Source organism: Anopheles ziemanni, chromosome 3 (genome assembly GCF_943734765.1).
Source record: "Anopheles ziemanni chromosome 3, idAnoZiCoDA_A2_x.2, whole genome shotgun sequence".
Taxonomy (NCBI): Eukaryota; Metazoa; Arthropoda; class Insecta; order Diptera; family Culicidae; genus Anopheles; species Anopheles ziemanni.
This window is the reverse complement of record NC_080706.1, coordinates 30,642,607-30,658,974: the sequence shown is the minus strand read 5'-3', so window position 1 is coordinate 30,658,974 and position 16,368 is coordinate 30,642,607. Positions and strand designations below refer to the sequence as shown.

General features: G+C 48.3%; 3 protein-coding genes and 1 non-coding gene across 4 annotated transcripts; all 4 read right to left on the bottom strand.

Annotated features, from left to right (window-relative positions):
* Positions 1-4,576: 4,576 nt before the first annotated feature.
* On the bottom strand, positions 4,577-9,226 carry LOC131286255 (hamartin). Its single transcript, XM_058315185.1, has 5 exons — positions 9,133-9,226; positions 5,424-8,960; positions 5,194-5,351; positions 5,001-5,115; positions 4,577-4,924 (listed from the first exon to the last, which is right to left on the bottom strand). The coding sequence occupies exons 1-5, from the start codon at positions 9,224-9,226 to the stop codon at positions 4,677-4,679; spliced, it is 4,152 nt and encodes a 1,383-aa protein (XP_058171168.1). The 3' UTR covers positions 4,577-4,676.
* A 1,438-nt stretch (positions 9,227-10,664) lies between these two features.
* Positions 10,665-14,317, bottom strand: LOC131290019 (zinc finger protein 668-like). Its single transcript, XM_058319396.1, has 2 exons — positions 14,183-14,317; positions 10,665-14,109 (listed from the first exon to the last, which is right to left on the bottom strand). The coding sequence occupies exons 1-2, from the start codon at positions 14,233-14,235 to the stop codon at positions 10,968-10,970; spliced, it is 3,195 nt and encodes a 1,064-aa protein (XP_058175379.1). The 5' UTR covers positions 14,236-14,317; the 3' UTR covers positions 10,665-10,967.
* A 581-nt stretch (positions 14,318-14,898) lies between these two features.
* Positions 14,899-15,720, bottom strand: LOC131287775 (ADP-ribosylation factor-like protein 6-interacting protein 4). Its single transcript, XM_058316859.1, has one exon. It carries the CDS (start codon positions 15,689-15,691, stop codon positions 14,972-14,974), a length of 720 nt encoding a protein of 239 aa, XP_058172842.1. The 5' UTR covers positions 15,692-15,720; the 3' UTR covers positions 14,899-14,971.
* A 253-nt stretch (positions 15,721-15,973) lies between these two features.
* Positions 15,974-16,045, bottom strand: Trnah-gug (transfer RNA histidin (anticodon GUG)). Its single transcript has one exon. It is a non-coding gene; the product is annotated as a tRNA-His (tRNA).
* Between the last annotated feature and the right edge of the window lie 323 nt (positions 16,046-16,368).

Here is a 16,368-nt window from a genome sequence, read left to right as displayed (position 1 = left end):
GGCGAGCTATACGGAACCGGGCGACAGACACTGAATTAACGCGGCCAAATCCGGTACCGTGCGCTTATATTCGGTCGACGCTGTTCTTGGTGAGGGTGTTTATTAGCCTGTACCCGGACCATCAAGATGCTAGCACATGTTCGTAAATAGGTAGTTTGGAAAAATGATGTAAAAAAAGAACCCGAGCAATATTGGAAAAGACGACACGACCTTGGACCGCCGAGACATCCGGATGCTCCCGGTCTGGCCGCTTCCACTCCAAGGACGACGCAAACAATAGCAATACGAGTTAACGGTTCAAATGATACTCGGTTCCATTTCCACCAGCAACCCTTCTTGACACCCTAGGGACGGCCCTACTGGGTAATCGTTGGTACCCATCCCCAACCGTCGGTCGGTCGTAAAATCGAAGCTACGGTGGCTCACGGACGCGCACGTTATAGCATCGTCGAGGGCTTAAAGGGCGGCAAAGAAGCCACCACGGAACCGCAAAACCGCGTCGTGCGCAGCTGCATAAACAGCCGGGAAAGTCGGCCCGGTTTAATGAGGCCGTATTATGCAAAGTGTGGACAGCCCGGGAGCGCACCCCGGCGTGGGCCGCCGTATGGATGAGGTCGCTATAACCCGATGTAAATTGCGATGCTTACCACGCGTCGCGCAATCCGGTTCGGTTTGGACCAGAAGCTCCGATTTGTCTCGTGGAGGATTCTGCCGCAGGGGGTTTGCGCTTGGTGACCAGGCTGGTGCTATCTAAGTAAACACCTGCAGTGCTACCGACTAATCGTTTAGGATAAATTGGTAACAGGCAACAGTGAGTGCCAGAAATATCAACACTCGGCTAGTAAACGTTGCTTTTATAAAATCAAGTGAAAGGAAACATTTGTTAACACTTTCAAATCATCCAAAATGTAGGTAAACCATCTTAAAATAGTTTTAAATAGACCAAGAGTAGAGACCAAGAGTAAAGAATACAAAAATTTTTTAATTAACCAAAATTGGTATTAACATTTCAAATTTGATTGATTACAAATTGAATCAAGTTCTAATAACTTTCTAATCACAAATCAAACAATTTGCGTTAGCGACTGTAAGCCACACGTGCCCTGCAGTATGCAGCAGGAATCGCGCGCATCATGTTTTAACGAACCACCATTAGGTGAAGGAAATGGTGAGTAGCGGTGGAAGTCTAGTTAAGTGGATTTTTTTAATTTAATTACCGGACAAATTATGATACTTACGATGCTGACTCAATTAATCAAATCATGCAAACCATTATCGTTTGGCACCCCACCCTGTGCTAATGGGGAGGGGGGTTTTTTATTTTGTCTTAGATAAGCCCACTCTTGTCGACAAGGAACCGTTTAAAATGAAGAAAAACAACAACGCCCTGTCTACACAACGTTGTTTTTTTCTCTCTGATGGAATAGTTTTCAATAGTTCCCTGCCGAGTGTTGTCGAAGAAAAGTATTGGTTAGGGTTCATTGATTGATTAGATTATGTTTCATAGTGCAACATTGTTTCACGGAAACACACGGCGGACAATTGATTGATATCATAGGAAAATAAAGTGATCGATGCCCCAATTCCTGTCACAATATTTAGCCTCTGTTTGCCCTTTCCACCAACATTGAGAAGGAAAACTAACTTTTTAATTACACACCCCTCCCAACTGCAATGATCAAACTGTTCAATATATTTAATAAACTCGACCTTCGTAGTGTTCACTATAACATAATTTTATTTCTTTAGTAGATTTTCTAATTGACTATTCGACTTGACATTTTTGGTATGTATGACAAATTATTCTATCCAGCACTGAGCTCTTTATGAAACAAAAAGCTTTTGGGCTAAATGACCAATAATGCAAGCCATGGAGCGGAGTGGTTCATCTCTGTTCAATGAAGAGAACTACTCCAGACAATACTAATAATGTACCACATTCTAATTAATTTTTCACAACTATTTCTCTATATTTCTCAAAGAAGATATCAATGTAAATGTTCATGTAAAAAACCATTCATGCTCAATTTCAGTTGATTGAGTAGTCCACGGCAATTCATTAGGAGTGTTATGCAGTGCCAATCCGGAGAAAACATTTCGTAAAAAGTTTCGTTAGAGGTTAAGTGGTATTTCCCTGGTTTGTGCTTTTCCGGGAGTCGTTATAGCATGACTTCCTAATTATAAGCAGACGACGAACGTTAAAGTGTTTTGCAACCTTCTTATTTTTAAGCTTCGCAAAACGTGCGCGATCATGTTCGGACGTTAAACCACTCCCGCGCGGACTTTAGGTGCTGTTGTGACGAGCAAATGCATCAACGAATGCGCCAGGGAATGCGGTTTGTTGTGGGCATGCACGCTCGGTTCATTTGGTAAAGTTTAGTTTTATGATGAACCCGTCGTAAATTTGCACCATTGGCGGCAAAAGCAGCGAGTCGCGCGTAAACAACTATCCACGGGGTGAGGGGCGATTGGTTCGGTGGGACGGGCCCCCACCACTCCCGGGGCATTCCCTCCATGTGTTGTTGTTCCCTGTCCATGCCAGGCGTGTGTAGAAGGTGTAAACAAGTGAAGAAGCGATGAGTCAAATCAAATCCAACCGTTGAAGGGAAGACGGAGAATGGCCGAGACCGAGAGCGAGTCGGTAATCGGTGGAGAAAATGGAACACAGCAGTAGAACGTCATACCACCAGGACCTCCAGGACCGACTTCGGCAGGAACAGGAGTTATTGGACGCCGGAGAATGTGAAGAATTTCCTGAAATACATAGTAGAGAGGTGTTTTCGCTGTTGTTGGCCTACGTAAAGCCGGAAAAGGGAGTGAGGGAGCTGTGCCTGCATCCGAACGAATGGAAACTTGCAATCAATCGTTCCAGTGTTTCTCAAACTTATTTGTATGTCTGTACTAACATTGTTAAAACAGAGTGTGATCAAATGGTTTTATGTTTTAGAAGATGAAGTTTAACTATTTTGGAAAGCTTTCATCTTCGGTCGACAATCTTATATACTCAATCATTCAAGATCATTCCCAAAAATACAGTGCGGTCAGGTCCCCGTCCTCTGGTGCTCGACTACACTCAAATGGCTGCCGGCGGTCCACTCGTTATCGCGTATGCACTCCATTCGCCTCTCTCTCTGCCCCGATGGTCATTTATATTTTGGCACATGCAGGTCATCTGCTCTTGCCGTTTCGCAATTTCGCGATCCGCAGCACGTACGCACGCGGCGCTGATCAGAGCGCAAAACCGAAGGAAGTTTCTGTTTCTGTTTCTGCCCGCAATTCCTTTTTTGTTCCGCCGGTTCCTACGACGAGCCCACCGCCGAACCAGGGCTCGAATCAACGCGTTGGCGGCTGGGAAAGGTGGGGCAAGTTCGGCCGTTTTGTTAATGGTGGGAAAGTTTTCCGGTTCATCGAACCGAGCGCTACACCACCGTACTACACATTCCTCGAGGCCATTAAGGTATTGGGAAAGAAGACACACAGATCCCGAGAGACGTGCCAGCATGATCCATGCCGAGGGTAGGCAAGTTGTTTACAGTTTATGCTTTTGCCGTAAGCAATTTGTGCAACGGATTTGAGCCTTTCTGTGGATGGGTGATTTGGGTTTGAAGATTCATAAACAAGCAACGGCACGTAACGTTGACTCATCGATGCTTACAAAGCAAAAACCGTAATATCAATGAACGATTCGGATGCATGGACATCTAGGACATTTCATCTTATTATTGTTCAATTTGTTTATTATCCTTCCTATCGCCCCTGACTGTCCAAAATCTTCCGGTAGGACAACTTACCTTTCCCTAGCGCTAGCATTGCATCGTCAGCCCTCGGAGCTCTTGGGAGCTCCGGGGCCGGGTGCATCTGCTCTTTGTATTTCATCATTCGCTGCACTAACTGTTCGAGAATTCAAATTACAATCCAGTCTCATGTTGACTCATGCGCATGCACAACGTGTTAAATTTGTTGAATTACCTTTTTTTTTTATATCCCCCTCCAATCCGCATGACATGTTATCGCCAAAGATGTGTACGTGTTTATTGTGTTTTATTGTTAGTGGGTGTTTATCTGTGTGTGTGTGTGTGTGTGTGTTTATTTTTTGGGGGAGAATTTCGGTGTGCCTAACTGTAATATACATATTTATATTTCTATATATATAATTTTCCTGAACATTTTTGCGTTCGGAATTCTTTTTCTCATATCAATTCCATTCTCGAGTTTCTTGTTCGATCTCGTTCGTTTCACTTTGGCGTTTTCAAACTATAACTTCATTGTCGCAGCTCGCGGTTGACGCGTGTTATGGCGTGATTTAGCTAATGATGGGGATTAGAGCTAGAGGCCTAGACTAAGACGGGCGCAGCCATCGGAGTCGTTGGTTCCGTTGGTCTATCCGTTCACGGCCTAACCGGAGAACAAGATCAAGCTCAGACCAAGTTGTGCTTCGTCGCCCAAAAAACTTGATTGTGAGTTCTGTGTGGTGCAAAAAGAAGTTAAGCACTTTTCTCCCTGAACACAGATCGAACTAAACTGGATAGTGGATGAAAAAAGAAACAACAATCGAATCGGTCCGAGCGGTCCCAGTGGAACTAACACTGAAGCGCAAGAAAGTACCTCTCATCTACAACAAAAAGAAACAAAACACGAAACAGTTAAGAGACAACGCACGTAAGATCCGCATGACGTTATGGATCCGGCAAGAGGCCACCACCACCACCGGTGGTCGGGGTGGGCAGGTTCGAGTCTAGCTCGGCGCCACTGATGCCACTGTTCATCATGCTTGGCGGCATCGGATTGCCGCCGCCCAGCTGAGCCCCGAGACCGGCCGAATTTTGCGCGACCAGAGCCGAAAGGTTCCGTATTTCCGACAGGCCTTCACTGGAGGCTAGCGATATCGACAGCGGGGACGTGTGGTCCAGGGAGCCGACTGCATCTACAACATGAGAAGAATGACAACATGATGATATCGAGGAAAAAGTGGACGTTTGTAGCCATTTCATTAAACTCACCGGTTCTGTCGGAATCGGGCGACTTGGCCACACAGCTGTTCACCCGCAGCTCCTCGATGGTGTCCTCCATGCGAATAATAATAGCCTTTTGTGCTTCGTACTTGCTCTCCAGTGCCTGCATGGTGAACGTTAGAACAAGGGAAAGTGGTATCAATTTCAATTGAATGCTGCTTCCTAGACAATTTAAAATTACTTTAAACTTCTCCTGGTATTCCTCCTTGACGGCTTTCAGCGTACGCTTCTGGAGTGTAACGGTTTCCTCGCGCTTGATCAGCTGCTGCTCCAGTTCCGCCTGTCGCTCTTTCGCCGTGTCCAGTTGAGCCGATTTCTGCTGCAGCGCAAACTTGAGCTCTGTTGAATGGAAAGCAAGAAACATGTGTAAGCATTTCGGCTCGCGCAACAGTTCACCACTCAACGCGTTACCTTTCCACTCTTCGTGGTAGTTCGCTTTCATGAGCGCTATTTCAGCCTCACGTGCTCGAAGGCGATCCAGTTCGGTCATTTTCTCCTTACACCGCAACTGCACCTCACCCAGCATGATCAGCTCCGACTGGAGGCGGGTCAGTTCCTCGCGATATTGCTGACCCAGGTCCGCCTTACCCAGCGCCTGCCGAAGCTCGTTGCGCAGATCGAACAGCTCGCCCTGAGCCTGCTCGAGCTGTATCTGTACCTCCCGTCGCTGCGCCGTCTCGTCCTTCATGGCCACCTGAAGCGCTTCGATCTTAAGCATCAACTCCTTGCCACGCTCTTGCTCACCGTAGAGCGCCTCCTTCCAGCGCACGCACTCCCTGGACGCCTCCTGTAGCTCTGCGTTCGTCTTCCGCCGCACCAGGCTCAGTTCCGCATTGAGCGATGCGATTTCGCGCGTCAGTCGTGCCACCTGGTCCTTCAGTGCGTCGTTGTTCTGCTCGAGGGCGCGTATCTTGCGGCTCTTGCCCAGCAGCCGCCGGTTCCGTTCGGCATGGATTTCCCGCCGATGGCGCTCGTACTGTAGCTGCAGCAATAGCAGGCGTATGTGGTCCTGGTAGTACGACTCGGGCAGTGCACTCCGACTACCGGCGCACTCGGCCAGGGCGGCCCGGTTTTTGGCGCACATCTCGACGTACTGATCGAGTACCATGATCTGATCGATGCGCCCGGACACAAAGTGGTGCACCTGCCGGTCGATCGCTGCCTTCGATACGCTATTTTTAAAGCGCAGTTCCTCCTGCAGAATGCCGTAGAATATCTGCTCGTACGGTTGTGGCCAGCTGATGATCGTTTGCGACGCGGTCGAGATCTTCGAGGATGATGTTGTGGCCGGAGCACCACCGGATGTACCACCACCACCAGTCCCGAGCGACCCGTCACGCTCGGGTCGTGGATGCGTTATACCATGATACTGGGGACGCGTGGCGTTACAATGAGATGCAGGTGCGGCAACGACAACGTTCGTTAGGTTGTTTCTCAACTGCTGGAAAAGTTCCTGATTGCGCGCGAGCTGCTCCTGCTTGCGGTGAAAGTGGGTCGCCGCCGAGATCGCTTCCTCCTCCGAAGGGCTGCTGTCCGCATTACTGCCAACACCTTCCGATGACGATCCGCTACCAACAATACCTCCACCACCACCACCACCGCCGGCACCATTCGTATCGCTCAGCACTTGTGATAGTATCTGGTGACGTTCGCTTGGACGTTTGGCCAGCGAACCGAGCAACAGTTTCGGGTCCACCTTGAGCGCAAAGTGCTTGAGATCTGGCAGCGAATGACGACGGGGGTGAAGGCCGCCGCCATGCTGCACACCCAACGGATGCTGCCCGTGGTGATGATGGTGATGGTGCTGATGATGCAGATGAATGTGATGATGACACTGACTGTGGGTGTAGTACAGGTGCGGCTGTGTTGGTTGCTGCTGCTGTTGCTCGAGCTGCTGTAGGTTTTGGTAAAGCTGCAAAGGCTCGGGAAGCTGAGCACTGAAGTTCACGCGCCCGGTTGGTTCTCTAGAGGGAATCGACCCACCACCACCACCGTACACTCCCAGTAACTGGGAGGCCATTGACGACCCGTTCCGGATGAAATTACCGCTCGTGTCCGCCGGTGAGGTGCCCGTACTGTAGTACGGATCGGACGAGTCCACCAGGCAGTGGCTGTGCAGCCGGCGGCGCGTGTAATTGATGACCGATTGGGAATTCTTAAAGTGCAGCCCACCGGCCGAACAGGGTGAACCCTCCACCTGGTCCGGATCTTCGTCGGCGTACAGGTCTCGCAGCTTAACTGCCGTCGTATCGACCGGAAGCGACTGCGAGTGCGGCATCGACTGCAAGTGCGGGCTGTTGATGTCGTTTACTTCCTGGTCCTCCCGGCTGATGATCGGCTGATGATGGTCGGGTGCTCCGCCGGAGCGCCCAGCGTTAGCGACAATCGGCACCATCGGTGACTCGTTTCGGCTTGCGTTAGGAGAAGTGGTTATCAGCGGCGTTGTTGTTACTGAAACCGGAAGGTTCGACGCAAATGAGGATTGATGCAACTGATCGATCGGTAGCGGACTGGAGGGTACGCTACTGCTCGTGGTTGTAGTGGTGGTCGTGGTGCTGTTGGCGGTGGACATCGTTGAGGTCGTCCCAGTGGACGCTTCGGATAGCTGCAACTGTGACTGACGTTGGCTAACGACACGCAGCAACCGTTTCGAAGTGACCACCGGAGGCGTATCGTCGTAAGGAAAGTGCGTCTGACCGGCATCTTTCTTTATCGGAGAAGCCGGCTGGTGTGCCGTCCAGATTGCACGACCCGTGATCGGTTTGACCGTGTTCGGAAGGACCCGGGTTGGGGCCGAGCCAGTGGAGGCAGGTGTAGTCGATTGTTTGATGTCTTTTAACGGGGTCGTTTCGGGTGTTGCCTCGACCGCCGCCTCTGGAGGTGACGCACCATCAGCGGCCGCGGGTTGCGGGGTCGGGTGAGCCGGAATCGAGAAGCTAGGCGTAGGGATGGGAGTGTGCGGAGGCGGTACCGTACTCGTACTGGTCGGTGGTGGCGTTGGTTGCATGTTCGGCGAAAGAAAAGCGTTCTGCGTAGCGATCGTGCTCAGCTGCTGATCGAGCGAGCAGGTGTTGAAATAGTTCACGTTCGCTTTCCATTGAAACTCGAATGTATCACTTCCCTCACCGCTCCCGGCCGTATACTCGATCGGTTTGATTGGAGTCATGTAGCAAGGACATTCGTTGCCGCTGGCGTTCATTCCCGTACCCAACCCAAGTAGCTGCGACTGCGGCCCTTCCAGTGCTTGCGATTCGAGGTACTCGAGCGACATACGCGCACACTCGTTGACCACATCGTGTGGTTCCATGTTTTTCCACCGCTGCTGGCTCGTCTCGCTGTCCCGATCGGACAGGACCAGCCTCGGGTGAATCTTGACGGTATCGAGCAACGGTTTGATCGTGTGCTGAAATACCGCCTGCCGTCCGCCCGGAGACGCGTACTCCTGCTTGAGAAAGGCCACAAAATTGCACGGATACATCCCATACAGCCGGGTGAACAACTCGTACAGCCCGAACTGCAGATGGATCAGCTGATACTCGGGCAGGTGCGACTCGTTCTGGTTCCAGGTGGCAAGATAGTTGAACACATCAAACAGGTCCTGCACGAAGCTTCCCATCACAAGCGGAATCACCGGCAACAGATCGATGATGCACAGCACGGCGTTAATCAGCGAACTGATGTCCTTCTCTATCTTGGATAATTTCAGCACGTCCTTCACGAGCTGATGCGAGCCAACCTTGTAAAGCCAGAGTGGTCGCTTTTGGATAATGTGCCCGAACAGCGTCAGGCCAAGCGTTTTCGATGAACCGCTACGTATCCACTCGGAGAGCTTGTCGAAGATGTGCTTATCGTGCGGATGCTGTACCTTTACCAGGATGTCCACGATGCGCACCGAAGATGTTTGACCAAAGTACTCCATCATGTTATACGCCAGCCAGGATTCCTTAGCTGGAATTAAAATGAGGGACAACATTATTCAGGTTTGCAAAATGGGGTAAGATTTGCGATAAGAAGCGTTGATTTGTTTGTCGAATTGTAGAGAAGGTAATCATCGCAACAAGAACAAGAGGTAATCATCGCAATAATCATTCGGGTGTGTTGTTTTGTTTTTCTTACTTACTTGAGGCAAAAATCTCCTGAAACTTTCGTTTCACTTCATCGACCCGCTCCATGTTGTTTGACTCGAGGTCATCGAACAGTTTAGCCACGTCCATCCTTGCAAATTGGGTTGTTTTCCGTACCGACCGACGTCGTCGTCAATCAGTGTTCGTCCAAACTCGTTCTCGTTTTGCAGAGGACTGCAATTTGATTGACGATTCTCGGGGATATTCCGGTCCGGTATTGTTTTTGACCACCACAACCGTGTCCGCCAACGCGAGAGTTTCTCCCGGTGCGCCGGTAGGTCGGCAACAACAATCCGGCTTGATTAGTCAGCTGAAAATGTGTGTTCGCTTTTACAACACTATCGTATGCGTCGTCTTCGTTGTCGTCGATGTGTCGCTGTTGTCGATGATGATAATGGTCACTTGGATTGGGCAACTGTTGCCGTATTATCATACTTTATTAACACGACCGACAGCTTCTGCTTGAAAAACAAAGGAAAAAAAGATCAACCATCACGTAGTAGATCGCGCGACATCAGTTACCAGGAACCAGCATTGCATGGCAAATTGTCGGTCGATATGAACCAAAAACGAGCACTACCTTTCGGAACTGAACAGAGCGGCCATCAGGCGGTCGAACGATTTTACTGCTCCTGTTGTTTTTTTTCTTTTCTTCTATTCTCTGCCTCGTTTCCAAAGTACTTTCTGTAATCTTCGCTAGTCCCGACGTAGACCCGGGATGACAGTATTGTAATGCACACAAATGAGTAATCTATTAGCAAGAGTTCACCTCCGTGCACTGCCGGGCTCTCGACGCAGGGACTACGCGATTTCAATCCGTATCAAAACGACAGCTTTTCGGCGATTCTATTTCTTTTCCATGCTCAGAATGTTTTCACTTTTCCTACTGCACCATCAATTCATTTCGGGTTCCAAATGCCAAATTAACAATACACTTTTGACATTTCACTCATCGACAAAGTGTCATTGCGGTTAACTTTGGTAACGTTGGCCACAAAATATAATGCACCGTGGCCATAACCTTCGCTAGGGCACTATTTGCGGAGTCCTACGCCAAATCGATCATATTTAGAGACACATGGTAAACAAAGATCGTCGACGATAAAATATTCGCAGGCTGAAGTTGACAACTGTTTACATTTTGGCAACTTTATTTTGCACCGGGAATAATTTATGCGGTATCTGACAGTACTAGCTGTCAGATCTACCCGGCAAATTTGTTTGTGGAATGGATTTAAATTCAAGGAATTACATGTAGGATGGTACATCCTGTTACAATAACCGGACACAGAAGTGGAGAAACACGCAATGCATTTAGTAGGGAATCGTTAAGAGATAAAAAGCTACAAAACTATTTGTTATAACTAGTCTTTCCAACTGTGTACTGCGGATGGCTTCGAATTCTCAAGGTGATACTTTCCATTAATGTGTGGTTTTGCTGTTTTTAATAACGGCAACCATGGTGTGAAGGTAAGAAATTAAGAATTTGTAAAAGTATATTTTAGTATCAATTGAAAATATGGGTTTATTTCAGTTCGTCTTACATCTTACAAATAATTTAGTTTGGAATGATCTACTTTATGGTTGAAAATGATTAATTCGTTTCGAATAGATTAGCAATGTAATTCTATATCATGTCCGTAATACTTTTTTCACGAAATCAATCGATTACTGCTTAAGCTGCAAATAGTGATGTGAGAAGCGAGGTATCCTAACCTAAAATACTTCGATATTTTATACAGCAAGAACATTACAATATCAGGGTTTAAAGATTCCAATAAGTGTTTCAAATCACTTTTTGAAGAGTCCACTAGCAACGTAATGCTTTTCTCTAATCTAAATCTGGTTCTACTTTAATTGGTTTTCCGCCGTCCATTTCCTGATCCGCCAAGTCCAGAAGTGTGCTTGGATCGAGATACATTAAGTCATCCTCTTGCTCCACTGGAGCCAGGTTCGCTCGGTCTGCATGCACCGACAGCTGATGGTAGTTCACATCTCGAGGACGCATGAAAACACGCGGACAATAGGCACACTTGTACTGTGCGGCCGCGTGGCCAATCGAATCATCCGAGTGGTACCGTATCTTATGCGTGGCCAAGTCACGATACCGATCGTACATTGCGTCACACTCACCGCAAGGAAAGCGCAACTGCTGCTGGTGTATGCGCAGATGAGAGTTCAGGTTTGGTTTGTGCAAAAACGCCTTCGGACAGAAGCTACACCGATGGATCAACTTTCGACCCCATTTTTTTCGTCGCCGTCGAATGCACTGCTCGCAGTGGTGGCACTGCACCTTCGGATGCTGCTCCATGTGCTCGTTCCAGTCTTCCCGCTTCTTGAAGATACCGGCGCAGATGGCACAGTGGCAGAGTTTCATCGGCTTAATATCTTCTTCCCCTTCCGCCGCCGGATGGGCGCGGTTAATGTGGCGCTTGCACGTGCGATACTTTTCGTACAACTCTCCGCACACCTTGCAGAGATAATCTTTTTTGATTTTCTTACTATGGCCCAACGTCGGTGACACATCGATGTCGTTCTCGAGTGCCTTGGCCTGATCACGCGCGTGCACCATCAGATGATGGCAGGATCGATCCTGCTTGCGAAGGAAAATCCGCGGACAATAGTCGCAACTATACCGTGCGGCAATCATCGGTCCATTTTCACCGTGGTACCGTGTCTTGTGGTCTACCAGCAGTCCATAGCGCATAAACTGCACGCCACATTCGTCACACTGATGGGGCAGTGCACCGCTATGGTACAGCGAATGCTTACGCAGGGCGGTTCGGGATTTGAACATTTTCGTACAAAGACCACACGGATGGAGCGTGATGCCTATTTTGGTGCGCTTTCGGTTCACATCACCCGAATCGTCCTGTGGGAAGGATGAATTAGTTGATTCATCGATAATGTCAGGTTCCACGGATGGAGGTGCGGTGTCCGGCTGGTCAAACTGCATATTTTCGTACCTTTCGATTTGCCATTGATAGTCAACCAGAACATGCAGGGGTATCGGTCGAATCTTGACCACTAGTTTTTGCAGCGATTCTATGCTTTCTGCCTCCTCAGGGCTAATGCTTTGCAGGTCGAAATCATTCGAGGTGCACGACGCTTCCTGTATGACGCTGCAGCTACTCTCGTCCACCTCCATTACGCTGTTGTCGTTGAGCGCGAGTTCGCTGTTAGTGTCGGTATCCTCCGGCAGGACGTCCCCCTTCTTTATGTGGGCAATCTTCTCGTGCACCTTTTTGTAACGCTCCATCACGAACATTCGCGGACAGAAGCGACACTTGAACGTGCCATTATACTTTTCCGCTTCGTTCGGATGCTTGCGGGATCGATGTGTGCGCAGGTACCCTTCGCGGCAGAATATTGCCGGACACAGCTCGCAAGGGTACCGACGCGTGCCTAGATGTGATGTTATGTGTTCGTTCATGGACCATTTCCGCGTGAACGTTTTTGGGCAGTATGGGCAACGAAATTCCTTCTCTCCCTGCTCCTGCTCGCCAGTCGGCGATCCCGATTGAAGCTGTTCCATCATCTGTTCACCTCCGAAGGGATGCTGATCATCCAGATGCTCCGCGTACATATCTTCCGTGTCGAAGTTCATGGCGCACGAGTAGCAATAGAACAGTGGATTATCGGGTTCCATGCCGCCCGACGGTAATCCCGAACGATGGGGATCATTTGCGTACGGTTCTTCCTCTTTGATTTCCATCATCGGTTCGTGAACGTTCGGTGGCAGTAGCTCTGGGTCGGTGAGTCCCTCGGTGTCGGCCGGTGGGCAGTCATCCATAAGCTCTGGCTGACCACCGCCTTCCGTTTCGTTCAGGGCAGACACTATGTTCGCATGCATCTGCTTGATGTGACTTGATCGATCACACTCTCTCAAAAACGATCTTGTGCAGTATAGACAGCTTATAATACTTTCATTTCCCGCCTCGCCACAGATAGCATTGGGGCCATGGTAGCGCTTTTTGTGAACGGCAAGATACTGCATGCTGTAAAATCGACAGTTGCAAATATCGCACGCATGCGGCAGCTGGCCACTGTGGTTAAGTAGATGCATTCGTAAGGAATACCGATACTTGAACGTTCTCGAACACTGCGGGCAGCAGAAGGGAGGTTTCTTTGGGCCCGAGTTCTCTGCGGCAATAATTTTGTAGTGTTCTTTTTTCTCGTGCGCTCGCCGGCTCCGGGTTGAAACGAAGTTTCGCGGGCAGTATCGACACCGGACCACCCCCTCTTTGACCGCGTTGTGTTTACGCAGATGCTGTATGTAGTACATCCTGCGTGTGAATTTTCGCGGGCAATATTCACAGCTAATCGATCCATCTTTCAGTTTGCCTCCGGTAGGCGGCGACCCACCGTCAGTGGATGCGTTCGTTTCGGGTTTCACAATCGGAATCCAAAGTTTCTCCTGCTTTATCGGTCTGTTGAGTACCGTTTTCTTAATTCCACCACTAGCACCGTCCGCTTTGGCGGCCTGCAACAAATCTCGGTGTTTCCACATGTGCTGATCGAAATACATTTTCCGGGTGAAACTTCGTGGACAGAAGGGGCACGGATGCACCGTTGCGTCCCCTGTTGGGAGTGGTTTTTTCTTAAATTTTTTACCCTTCCTGAATATAACACCGGGTAATTTAATACTTTGTTTTTCTTCACTCGGAGGTGGAACTGTCGCTTCGGTGGTAGTCGGTGACTCCGTATCCTTGACATGTCCCTGCAACCTACGCACCAGAGTGTCGTACTTGAGGCAGCGTTTCCGAAAGCATTGAAATTCCTCCATCGTCAGCGAACACATCCAACAGATGCCGCTGGGATAATAGTCTTCTTTTGTCAGCTTGATGCCAATACATTCGAACAGGCGTTCGTACATCTCACTAGCCGGCTTGCTTTGATTCGCCGGAAAGAGCGGCTCGACGTCGGTTTCAGAAAAACAAAACCGACAGTACGACTCGGGGTTTTGATTTGGGCTAAAATCACACGGAAACATTGTTACACCAACCGGGGGCGATAGGTAATCAAGAACTAGTTTCATATACATACACATCCACTGGATCATCATCGACCTCCGGCTCTGGTTCGGGCTCCGAATCCATATCGACTTCGGTGAAAACTTGAATATGGGATGGTTTAACTTGTTATCCACAGTAGTTTACAACTGATATAAACGGACAGGATTTTGATGAATAACGCTAAAATGGTTAAATATTATGTATCAGGCGGAGTTTCAAAAACGACAGCTTTCCTTCACAGTACGTAATGGGAGATGTGTCCTTCACTTCTTGATGCAGAATGTTTACCGGCCTTCAAATGAATACCTTTACTGCGGTGAAACTCCTGGGCAAGAGGTAAACTTTAAACTTAGTAGGTAGCGTATAATTTAATCAGACAACTGTTAATACATTTTGCCAGAACTTTCACTATTGTGGCGAAGGATCCTTCTGCCATCGCGCCTTCCTCCCGCAGCAAGAGGAGCTTGTTTTATTTTCTCGTTTTGCTTTATCGCTGTCATGCAGCATCCCTGCTGTACTGAACTGTCAGATATCCTCTATCCTTTGCACACCTTTCGCTATCACTGTCAGAACAAGTATCGCAGTGGTGCAGAAGTAAATGTTCAAATTTGCACGGCAATCCTGCATTACGTGGGTGAAATGAATTACAAACCAGGTCCTATCGAGTTCAGAGTATACAGCATTTATTCCTTGACTGCTGCATATTGTTTACAGTGTGTATCTTTTGTGATGAATTCGTTAAATAGTACATTCTATTGGAAGCCGACAATATTACATGCTTCTTTACAAGTATATTTGCAAACTTCGTGCAAGGGATACATTATGGTACACTCCAACCGATCGTCTTACGTTGAAACTCCGCTCCATCACCGGCCGTCGCAAGCCGATTTATGTCCTTGTGGCGTTCCCGACTGACGCACTCTTCGATTATTTCCCCGTCGCCTTTGATGAGCCGGGATCGTCCCGTTTCTGGATCTACAACACGCCTAACGATTGCCTGACGAGCCTCGTATTCTTCCCTGGTCTCGGGAGCCCGGGCCTTCCTGTTCATGAGGTCCAGTGGAACCCCACAATCTAGCACACTGTCATCCGGACCGTTGGGTTTTGTGGTTTCGCCTTGGTTTGAATTCGGAGCGCGTTTATTTGCCTCCCTGGAAGATGCCTTCGCTCTGCGTCGTTCTTCCTTCAACCGTTTCTTGGCTAGTTTCTTCACTAACTTTTCCTGCTTTCGTTTAGCTTTTTTCTCCTTGCGAAGGATTTTCTTTTTGGCTTTCTCGTCCTTTTTCTGCTGTTTTAGAAGCTTCCTTTTGAGAAGCTTTTTCTGTCTTTTGCGCTCGGTACTACTATCGCTTGAGGTACTGCTGCTAGACGACGATGAAGAAGACGATGATGACGATTCGCGTTTCCTTTTACGGCGGCTCTTTCCATTGCTACTATCGCTGCTGGAGCTACTTTCGCTCTGGCTGGTACTTCTAGTGCTGCTGGACGACGATGTGGAGCTATCGCGTCTTGATTTTCGATGTTTCTTGCCTACTTTCATCGTCTACCTATTGAAGGTGGCTTGTTTACGTTTCGACAAAATTCGTAGAAAGTTTGACAGATGATTGTTTGGCAGCGATGGTGGTAGTAATGCGGTCGACGTGTAAATAAAAGTGTTCTTCATATGAAAATAATATTTTTACATGAAAATTGCCCCGATAAGGGGTTCGATGGCAAAAGTGTTACACACAATCGAAAAAGAGCGACAGTTAAAATAAAGAAATTCTTCGAAAATATAGGCAAAAAAGTTTTCACTCCCATCCGTGACAGTGCATTGCTACACTGCCGTGACCAGGATTCGAACCTGGGTTACTACGGCCACAACGTAGGGTCCTAACCACTAGACGATCACGGCTATTGAGAGATGTGTTTTTCAGTACGTTGAAACTTATAACTGTGTTACAGTAACAATTCTACAAAAAGGTTTTTCATAGGAAACGGAAGGATTCTATTTTGGTTTCAACATAAACATACAATAGGTTGAGAGCATAGAGTATGTTTTCGAAACATGATGCGGGACTTAAGTCGAATTCCAACCACTATACGATCACGGCTATTTAGAAAGGTCATGAGTACGGCTACAAATTTGGGTATTTGAACTCCATAATTTCGTTCTATCACAGGACACCTTTATACGAGAGATCACTCGGATTGGTTCAACACACATGGTGATTTTAG

Excerpts from the sequence above, each read along its gene's own strand:
- LOC131286255 (XM_058315185.1), bottom strand. The coding sequence starts at position 9,226 with ATGGACGTGGCTAAACTGTTCGATGACCTCGAGTCAAACAACATGGAG. Across the intron at positions 5,352-5,423 it reads CTACCACGAAGAGTGGAAAG|AGCTCAAGTTTGCGCTGCAG; the intron begins GTAACGCGTTGA and ends TCCATTCAACAG. Across the intron at positions 4,925-5,000 it reads GCCCGATTCCGACAGAACCG|ATGCAGTCGGCTCCCTGGAC; the intron begins GTGAGTTTAATG and ends CTCATGTTGTAG.
- LOC131290019 (XM_058319396.1), bottom strand. The coding sequence starts at position 14,235 with ATGGATTCGGAGCCCGAACCAGAGCCGGAGGTCGATGATGATCCAGTG. Across the intron at positions 14,110-14,182 it reads GATGATGATCCAGTGGATGT|CCCAAATCAAAACCCCGAGT; the intron begins GTATGTATATGA and ends GTGTGATTTTAG.
- LOC131287775 (XM_058316859.1), bottom strand. The coding sequence starts at position 15,691 with ATGAAAGTAGGCAAGAAACATCGAAAATCAAGACGCGATAGCTCCACA.